This window comes from Mycetomoellerius zeteki, unplaced genomic scaffold, assembly GCF_001594055.1.
Source record: "Mycetomoellerius zeteki isolate Tzet28-1 unplaced genomic scaffold, Tzet1.0 scaffold223, whole genome shotgun sequence".
In the NCBI taxonomy this organism is placed as follows: Eukaryota; Metazoa; Arthropoda; class Insecta; order Hymenoptera; family Formicidae; genus Mycetomoellerius; species Mycetomoellerius zeteki.
The window spans coordinates 1,530,172-1,541,339 of NW_017257198.1; the positions used below are offsets into that span (position 1 = coordinate 1,530,172).

The 11,168-nt window shown below is 32.6% G+C and overlaps 1 protein-coding gene across 1 annotated transcript; it reads left to right on the forward strand.

The window, feature by feature from the left end:
• Positions 1 to 3,603: 3,603 nt before the first annotated feature.
• On the forward strand, positions 3,604 to 4,671 carry LOC108723115 (protein lethal(2)essential for life). The gene has a single exon (XM_018448610.1). The coding sequence runs from the start codon at positions 3,913 to 3,915 to the stop codon at positions 4,531 to 4,533; it is 621 nt and encodes a 206-aa protein (XP_018304112.1). The 5' UTR covers positions 3,604 to 3,912; the 3' UTR covers positions 4,534 to 4,671.
• Positions 4,672 to 11,168: the final 6,497 nt, after the last annotated feature.

Here is an 11,168-nt window from a genome sequence, read left to right on the forward strand (position 1 = left end):
AGTTCGCCACAGTGTTGGTCACCGCGAAACGACTTTTTAAAAACTTATTATATATGATGGCCATTTATAATTAAACTGTTTAATATTTTTCAATAAAGAAATTCCTAAAAGATGTTTATTGTCTATACTTTAAGATGATATATTGATATTATAAAAAAGTTTAGTAGTTTTCATAAAAAAAATTCCTAAAAATGACCTATTTTTTCGCGCTGCAAGTGGTGTGATCCCCTTAAATACTTTTATGCCTTTTAAATACTATTAGTCCTGGATATTTGACGAAAACGAGAAAGAGTTCAATGTTGTTTAATGTAGAAATAAAAAACAGATCTAAAGAAAAATTACCTGAGAAAAAATGTTACATATAATTACATATGAACATTTTTTCCCGAGTAATTTCAGCCGTTATTCGCAATAATAGATATCAATAATTAAATTCGATAGAAACATATCCCATACAGCACAGAATTTGCAGCAATATCGCTGCAATAACGTTGCAATATTGTTGCAACATGAGTAAAGTTCTATTTCGAATGCAATGGATCATAAAACAAAGCTATATATAAAAAAAGTCAAAATAACTAATTTTGAAAAACGCTGATGCATTTTGTTGTGCAACTTGTAATGTTAATTGATTATGAGAATTTAATATTGTCAAAAATTTGATTTAATTAATGTTTATATTTTAATGTGATATAGACATTTTATTTTCAAATTAAAGACTAATTAAACGTAATATTATACAATCATATAGTGGATCACGCGTTCCAGTTAAACTTAATGATTTGCTAGAAATTATTATTGAAAGTGATTGAATAAGTAAATTTAAGAATGAATTTTTATAGTGACGCCACGGATTGTGTTGTAAACGATATCATTTTATTTTTTTTTTTTAATAAACATTTGTACAGTAATTCTATTCTTGTGCACATGCTGTAATTTTTGTTTGCAGTTCAATATTTCTATTTGCGTTTATGTAAGCGTACTAACAATAAGCGAAAAATACAATGCGGTTGTTTTTTTTTAAGAATTTCTAAAGAATTTTTGAAGGTTGAAAAAAATTAGATTTCTTATTCGCTCTTGTGATGTTATTTTTAACACTTTTGTCAACCGAGTTATTTTCGTACACAGCTTACAATTTTATTTATATTATTTTCATTATTATTATTACTCATTACGTATTATTACAATAATAATTATTGTTATTAATCTCTATATATGCGTGTTTGTACAATAATGTATCATCGTATAATAGTGAATTATTGTGTTAATTCCAAATTAAAAATATTTTAAAATAATTAAACATTTTAGTCGATCATTATTTAAAAAATATATACAAAAGAAGAAATATTCGAAAAACAATAGAATTTTTAATTGATAAGATAGAAAAATTGACGATGGATGATTCTTTTTAAATGTCATATTTATTATATCTTTCTTTTTATTAAAGAATTTTCTTTAAAAGATTTCTTTTTTATTCAAGGCAACACGAAGAGTACAAGATAACATACTATTACATTAAACCTTTAACTTTATTTATATTGATAAATGAAAGATATAAATAAAAATTAGAAAACAATCTCTAAACTCTACATTTGATTTCTTTTACTTAAGAATTAATTAACAAAAACTTTTCTTTTGATAAAAAATTTCTTTTTCCGCAACCTTTATAGAAATCTAATACTGACTATTTTCAATACTGAAATAATGAATTACTTATTTCAAATATTAAAAGCAGTATTATTCAGTGCCTTTAGTATTCTAAATATATAATTAATTACTATCTTTTAGTAATAAGTTGGCTAATATTAGATTTCTGTAAAAAAATTCAACTATAAATTGATCAAAAACCTATAATATATAGGAAGTACAGGACAAAAGTACAGGAAAAGTATTTTAAATGTTTCAAATGGCTCAATTGAAAAATGAGAAAGATTATTAATCTTTAAAATGCATGATCATCAGAAAACAGTTCGCCAACTATATTGACGAATTGCTTGCAAACACTGTTCGATCTATTTGTAAACAGTGCGTGTAAGAAGTTCGCGATCAATTCTCAAATATTTACGAAAACTAAACATGCTGTCTGTGGTGTTCACTTTACATTTTGTCGTTTTCTTCGTAGGGATAGTCATAATTGGTTATTCAAATACCTAAATAGATACGATTATAAATCGATTGCATTCTTCTACTATAGTACAATCAAGATCCAGTTTGTCACTCCTGTCGACCTTAAGACTAAAAAATAATAGATTAATTGTTTGAATAATTATTAATCGATTATACCCGTTCCTATTTCTTCGTGATTTTACCGTTCTTAGAGCGAACTTGTAAAGAATTACTCACAAACAGCAATCGATCAAAAAATTACAACCAAACACGAATTGCTTATTAACGTTTGCACGTTTGCAAACTGCTCACGAATAAATGTTCGATCAGAAATAAAGCAATTCGTGATCTGTTTACGGACTGTTCGCCAATTCCGCTGAAAACGCACCTTTTATAAGTCTGATACCTCATCAATTATACTTGACGTGTCAGTCGCACATATGGCGCTAGATTACAAGTTACACATAACGATACTGTATTGTTTTAATCTGGAAGCACAATCATTTATCTTTTTTTATATTAACGTCCACTTGATTTTTTACAGCACATTTCAAATTATTATATATTATAACATTTTGACAGGTTGAACTTGATATTTTATATTAGATACTTTTTTATTACATAGTAGTAAGAGATCAATCAGTTGTTAACAAATATTGTAAAAAATATTTCGTTCAAAACTCATGTAATTGGCGGAAGTGTCTCATTTGATGACGTTATGATTGATCACAGCCGTATGATTGATTCACAACGATCGATGCCTAGAGTTTTTCCGCTGGACGAGTGTTGTGAGTGACTTGTAGTATGGAATTCCATCCGTAATTCACAAGCATTGACGTGTATTCGATATAGTATTTTCTTATCAAAAACATTTTTTTTATTTTTTTTTCCATTTTTCTGTGATGATAGATAAAAGGTGTTATAATTCAGTAATATTACTAAACGAATGGTTTTGTATAATTTCTGTAATAAATTTGCTCACACATTGCAGTCATCATATTAACTTTCCACGTCATCTTGATTTATTATCGTTAAATGTGAGTGAATTTCACGTTATCTTGATTTACTTAACTGCCAAATGTGAGTGATTTATTCGGAAACCACTGATTCGGCGTAGCTTAATTTTATTCTTTAAAATATTTAAAAAAATTTTTTTTTAATAGACATCAACCTTCCTTTTTCAGTTTTAATCTTTTTAATATACAGAAAATCTCTGATACATAAGGTCTATTTTTTTGGCTGAACTTTTGCACCAGTTCATCTTTTTTCTTTTTTTCTCCAGGAGGAAAGAAGAGGAAGAAAGATGAATTGGTACAAAAGTTCAGCCAAAAAGAACAGGTCTATAGATTAATAAAATTTAACCTTTTTATATTATATAATATATAAATAACCTGAAAGATTTCCGAAATATGTAAGAAAATAATTGATGTATAATTTTAATTGAATAGCTGAAGCTTGAATAGCCATCGATAAATAGCAAAAAGGGACAATTGAGCATATTTTTCATTGACAATTATTAATTGCACGGAAGGATTAAACAAACTGGTGGAGGATTTATTTTAACTGTAAATGCAGCTCCATTCGCGGTAGTATTTTGAAGTCTTACAATATTTACAGAACGTGCTTCCCACCTCAAAACCTGTCTGATATAAATAACGATCGCGACGACAGTCTTCATTGCAAAATACGATTACACGAAGCATCGCATCGTACGCAAATAGATCAGCCGGTTGTACCTTCATTCATCGATTTCTTCGTCAAACTAAAAGACTCTATTCGTAAGTAAGAAGAGAATCTTACAACATCATGTATCTCTTGCCATTGTTATTCTCGAGTCTCCATTTGGGATTGGATGTTCCCACCAATCCGGTGAACCTCTCCGCTCTAACTCTCGGTAGAATGCACCTTGCTCGATCGCGAGTAATATCTCGCTTCCATAATCATTATTTTCCGATCGATTTTCACGGTCGCAAGATTCTGGATTTTTACCCTTATATCTCATGGAGGAACCTAAATCGTAATCAACATGTCGTCAGTACTATGAATATCGACAGCGACGGCTTCAAAATCACCGTAAACGTGCAGCAGTATAATCCGGAAGAGATCACCGTCAAAGTGGTGGACAATTGGGTGATCATCAAGGGCATACACGAAAAGCAGGACAAGTCCAACGTTAGGTCCCAACAGTTCGTGATACGATATCTATTACCTTATAGTAGTAGCGACATCGATCATATAACATCTTCGACATCGAGCGATGGCATCTTGACGATCACGGTACCATTCAGGACAGATCCAAAGGTGATCCAGATCGAACAGAGCAGAAAATCGGCCTTTTCTTCTAATACGGGACAGATTGGCGCGGGACAAATTGGCACGGAACAGATTGATGCTGGACAAACTCATGGATTTGCTGGTACAGGATAAGCTGGCGTGGAACAGGCCGACGCGAGTTTTGCTGGCGTGGGACAGGTTGGCATTGGACAGGCTGGCGTTGGGAAAGCTGACGGGGAAAAGCTTGGCAAAAAATGAAATTATTCAGGAATAAATAATAATGACTTAGGCACATGAAGCAAGATTAAAATTTGAGATAGATTAAACTATGGATTCTTGTTCTTTTTTATCTGGTATGTAATTTTATGCGCACGTTATTTTATATTTTGCATTATCTTTTATAAAATTATGTTCCTCACTGCTAGCTATTACATTTGCACTTACTTTTACAAGATTACATTTTTTGCTGTTGGCTGTAATATATTTTTATTGTATTATTAGTTACATATATATATATTATTAGTTATATATATATATATACTTTTTCCTTATTCAATGTATTACTGAGATATTATGTGCCATAATAGTCTATCCTTGAAAGAAATGTTTTTGTGATCTTATATTGATAATAAAATAAAAGGATTTTTATTCAACATTATATTATTTCCTTCATTTCAGTTATGTTCATTGTAATATTTATGTTATGTTTGAATTGAACATAATTGTGTTTAAATATAATAGAAATTGTATTCTTTATTTTTAAATATAAAAAATGTACTCGTATATTCCTAATGGAGACAATTAACATAAATATAATTTTTTATAAGAATTAAAGTTTTATGTATATATTATTGTCATTTTGTAATATTTTTCTTGTAATTAATTTATTTTAAAAAATAAAAAATCTGTAGAGAGAAGCGTTTTAAAGAAAACTATAGACCAGAAAATAATAAATCGCATTTTTAAAATTCTTAGAAATCATGGTGAAACGTGAAATTTTCGTGCTTTTTTTAATGATACACATACACATGAAAAATTTCTGTAATAAGTTTTATATTACAAATTAATTTTTTACATTTTCAATGTAGTAAGTAAATAATATCTGAACGGAAAACTATACATTTATTCCTTTCTCTGAAATAATTCGCAAATTTTGCTTTTAATTTGACCATTTAATTACAAATAATATCTTATTCTTTTTTTAAATTTGGCAATTTATGTATCAATACTACCGAAAATAATATTCATTGTCAATATTCTTATCTGCAAAATTTATTGCCAAGAAACCTAATTGTGTTTGAATGTACGTTATCTAAATATTTCTGTTGATACACATTTCGAAAAGTCCTTGATTATTCTTTAACACATGTGTTCATGATACATAAGCAACAGTAAACCTATAAAAAGAATATTAATATACATATTTTAGAATTCATTACAGGATGAATCATTTTATTCACGATTTTTTCCATTCAAAGAAAATTATTCCAAGAAAACGTGTATTGTATTGTATAATATTTATTGTTTGAAAACAAAAGAATATTAATAAAGTTTATTAAATTTATTTAATTGTGTTGAAAAAGTATAACGCGTTTTTTTTTTAATAATATATTGGAACTACTAGAATAAATGTATACATATAATGATAGAAGTGACAATGCTAACATGTAAAAAAATAGAGAAATTAGTAAATTATATATATTTAATAGGATGACAAAATAACAATATATTATATAATTTAAAAAAATAAGTTTATATTTAGTAAATAATCAGTCTTAGAGTACATCAATTTTACAATAATGAATTTTCGATATTTCGTTATTCATAAAAATAGAACCTTGTAGTTCTCTGACATCTCTAAAGAAAAACTTTGTAGCTTTTTATTTAACTAGTAAATAGCTTTATTCGAGTATACAATTCCAAACGAATTGGAGGGACACCCAGCTTTCTTAGATCCTTTCTCCATGGTGAAAATATATATGGTGAAGTATTCTCGTGAATGCGCAGTAGGAGAGTGAATTTAGGCACAATTTTGATTGGCTGTTCTAGTATGCTAGCGCTATGATACGCAGGAAAGTGCATTTAGGCACAAGTTTGATTGGTCGGTTTCAGTATCCTATCGCCATTATGCGAAATGCTTCACCTTAGGTTTGTTCGCGTTGCAAGCTCTAATATGCTGCAACATAGCTCCTACCATGATAAAAGGGATTAACATGAGGTTTGTTCGCGTCGCAAGCTCCAACATGCTCCAACATGCTCCTACCATAGCTCCTACTCAACTCTACCAAGCGCGTTGGAGTGAATAAGAGCTATGGTAGGAGCATATTGGAACCTGTTGGAGAATGCGACGCGAACAAACCTATGGTATATGCAGTTTGGACAAACTACGCCCCTTTTGCGAGTCGAAGTACCGTTCAGAATCCTAGGCCTGTCAACTGCGAAGAAATAAATGATGTTGCTACGACTGATCTCTATGCATCTTTATCAGATCTCGCTATGTGTCCTTTTCTCTCTTCGCGCTTCATTTATAAAGTACAAAATGAGTGATTGATACGTTTATTTTGGACACTCTGGGTTATATTGTTCAATTATGATCTCAATTGTAAACTTATTTTTCATTTATTAAAGTTTCTTTTATACACTACGCACAACAATTAGGGGATCACTTTGAAATCTACAAATTTGGTTGATATTTAAGAAACTGTATCTCTGCTTCCAGAGATCGTAGGACAATTTTTCTGGGTACATTTTAAAGTTTGAAACATTTCCTTTGAAACGAGACTTCGATCATTACTCTAGCATACTCAGAAGCTGAATTATCAGGTTCCAAACGGAACCTTATATTTTGCAAGATTTTGGGTAATTACCGCCGGCATTCGCGTTACCCGATGTGCATCACGGGGAGGTTGCTCGGTCGGAATTTGCACATCATGTGTGTGTATGTGTGCGTGCGTGCGCGCGCGTGTGCGTGTGTGTGAACACAGTTAGAGATAAGGACCCCGAGGTTCGTTAGTCCCTCGGTATTTTACGACTCCAAACCCTCTCTGCTCTGCGCGCGCGCGCGCGCGCGCGTGTGTGTGTGTGTGTGTGTGTGTGTGTGTGTGCGTGTATGGATACGTTTCGCGTGCATAGACTTTTAATTCAATATGAGGTATTACCGCCTCTTCGGCGAACAACCTCGAGCAGTCTATTCCTCATACCGATACACCTATTGATTTCATTTTGAGGAATTTCCTGCCAAATTTGCTGGAGGACTCTCTCCAGTTCTGCTAGTGTCGTTGGCTGCCTTGGATAATTTCTCAACCGGCGACCCATCAAATCCCAAACGTGTTCGATGGGATTTAAGTCCGGGCTCATTACTGGATGATCAGGAACTGTGATGTCGTTGTTCTGTAAAAATGGTCTTGTTGACGCAGCAGTATGAGAACGAGCGTTATCCTGCATTAGAATAAATTGGTCTCCAATTCTTTGCCGGAATGGCAGAATATGTGGTTGAAGTATCTCATTGATATAACGAGCTGCTGTTAGACCAGGAGGAGGAATTGTTATTAAGTCTGTGCGTTGTGTCATAGAGATCCCTGCCCAAACCATAACCGAACCTCTATGAAACGCTCGAATTGTTGCGATACAAGCACGATTGAATCTTTCATTGTGTCGACGCCATACACGAACTCGTTTATCATTGTTAAAGATGAAAAACGACTTTCGTCCGTAAAAAGAAAACTTGCCTCCATTGCCTCTGAGTCCAGTTGATGTGAGTTCTCGCGTATTCCAATCGAGCTCGTCGATGAGCAGAAGTTAACATTGGCACACATGCTCGGTTTCGTGACCTCAGATTAGCTTGTCTCAGGCGATTCCGAATTGTCGAATTGCTTACTGGTCGATTTTGAAACAATTAAGCTGTAATGTAACGAGCACTTATTGTACGTTCCCTCACAACCATGTTGACAATGTTACGATCTTCCCGAGCGGATGTCACACGTCTGCGACCCTGACCTCTTCTTCGCCGGTAATGTCCAGTGTCCTGGTATAACGTGTCCAAGCACGAGATACAACAGATTAACTTACATTAAATCTATTAGCCACATATCGTTGAGATCTACCACTTTCAAGTAAAGCGATAACCTGAGCCACTTGATTTTCATTAAGATGTCTCATTTTTTTTAAATTGTAGTTCTGTATTAAAAGCAAAAGACGATTTTTTATCACGGAAATTTAACACTTTAAAAAACCTTACATGTACAAAATGTCGCACGGATGTGCGTAAACTATGTTCTGTAATTAACAAGAATTTAGAAAACCTAGAAAGACCTTCGAACGTATCCATACAGCATCGATTATTGCGGAAAGCTTTCAAAAATGTTTCAACCTTTCATGTTTCATGTGTAACAATTCTGAAAGGATTCTGCAATATGTCATATGAAATGTTTTAACAGAAATGTTTCTAAAATCTATTATATGCAATAAATTGAAAAATATATTTAAACAGAACAAAAGATCATCATGACGTTAAAATGGCTCCAAAATGTTTACTGAAAGTCACTTTTTTGTTCAATCACGATTCACACTTCAACGTCATTTTGATGTTATTGTGACTTAATTAAGTTCTACTTTAATTGCGAAAAATTTTTGTACAGATAACCAAGTATGATTAATCATATCAACCAAACTAATGTACTGCATGAGTGTTGAACAGTTGTTGTTTGCCGTCATCATATCAAGAATTTATTGAATGATTATACAAGTATTTAGTTGATGGAATTTTGAAAGCAAGCAGTCTGAAATATTAGTATGTTGTGCGGTCCCATGATGCGGAATTGGCGGAACGCTCGTGATTGGTTTAGAAAAAACATATCGGCGGAGCGCAATTGACGGAATGCTTGCGATTGGACAGATATCGTTCCGCCAATTCCATATTGCGTATACGTTCCACACCATGGGATCGCGCCATTAGTCCGGATCTACAATAGGTGTTTTAAGCCATAAGCCGTAAGAAATTGACCAATTACAGTCGAATCCGAAGGGAATAATCGACTGTGATTCGTCCATTTCTTATGACTTAGGGCTTAAAACCCTATTGTAGATCCGGGGTTACTAGCAATGTGACGGCAACATGACGACAACTGATGATGAGGAAATATACTAATATCAACAAATTGCCGTCAATTTGCTGTAATCATTATGAGTATTCATATGTCAAAAAGACAAGAGACAAACAGAGACAAATAGCAAGAAACAGGAAACAAAAAGCCATTGTAGAATGTGTGTGTAGCTATTTGTATTTTGCCTTTTTGCTTCTTATCCTATTTTTTGTTTTCTGTTGCTCGAGATAAACGTTAACGAACTTCAAAAGAAATATAATTGCTTATAAAACGACCACAAAAAGGAAAAAGTAAAAAGTAAAAAGCAAAAAACAAGAAATTGTAGAACAATCATTAAGAATCGACTGGAAATACTGGAATCGACCATGAACTCTATAACCCCGGATCTACAGGGTGTATTCCGAACCGAGTTAGTTTAGCTTATTTTTTTTCCTAGATGTTGGCAGCTCCGTAACTAAACCGAAAAGTATTCTGAACCCGACGGTTATCAATATAACATATGTTCATACATATGAATTTTTTCCCAAGTTGCAGCTTATGAGCTTGCTTTTATTTTCTTTTTGTAATTATTATGTAATTTGCAAAATGAATATAAATAAAGCGATAATATTCGAGACAGTTTTCGCAAGTTCTAGTTCAAATGAGAGTGATGATGAAGATATAAAACTATTTCTTGATGAAAGTAATTGTTGAAAAATACTGAGAGTAAAATATTTTTTTGAAACAGTAATATATGCATATAATAACGTTTACTTTCATCAAGAAATAGTTTTATATCTTCATCATCACTCTCATTTGAACTAGAACTTGCGAAAACTGTCTCGAATATTATCGCTTTATTTATATTCATTTTGCAAATTACATAATAATTACAAAAAGAAAATAAAAGCAAGCTCATAAGCTGCAACTTGGGAAAAAATTCATATGTATGAACATATTTTATATTTATGACCGTCGGGTTCGGAACACTTTTCGGTTTAGTTACGGAGCTGCCAACATCTAGGAAAAAAAATAAGCTAAACTAACTCGGTTCGGAATACACCCACAACAGGGTTTTAAGCCTTAAGCCATAAGAAATGGGTGAATCACAATCGATTATTCCCCTCGGATTCGACTATAATTGGTCAGTTTCTTGTGGCTTAAATCTTAAAACACCTATTGTAGATCCGGATTGAAGTATGAAATCAATAAGGCCTAATGCTGGATTCACACTGCATCCGATTTTCGTCGTATGACGCTCTGCAATCAATCAGAAAACAGGATTCCGATGGATTTTGTTTCGTATTATCGGAATTCTGTTTTCTGATTGGATGAAAAATCGGATGCAGTATGAATCCAGCATAAGGCCAATATTACATGCGTCCATTTTTTGTCGTACGACAAATTTTTCAAGCGTGTTAATTGGCTGCGAGACAGAGAGGGGCTCTTGGACCTTTTCGTCTTATAGCCAATCAACAGGCTTAGAAAATTCGTCGTACGATAAAAACGGACGCATGTAATATTGGTCTAAGAATAATCTAGCAATTCTGGAACAATCTAAAAAGCAATGCGACTTTTCTAGCGACTTTCGGAATTACCTGCAACAGATAAGGAATTTCGATGCTTGCGCACTCTAAAACACTTTAGAATCTGCTGGACATTTCTGTTTCGTCGGCTTCTAAAGTCTTGTGTCCACGATGCTAGAAA

Bases quoted from the DNA above. Each gene is read 5' to 3' on its own strand.
- LOC108723115 (XM_018448610.1), top strand. From the start codon at position 3,913: ATGTATCTCTTGCCATTGTTATTCTCGAGTCTCCATTTGGGATTGGAT.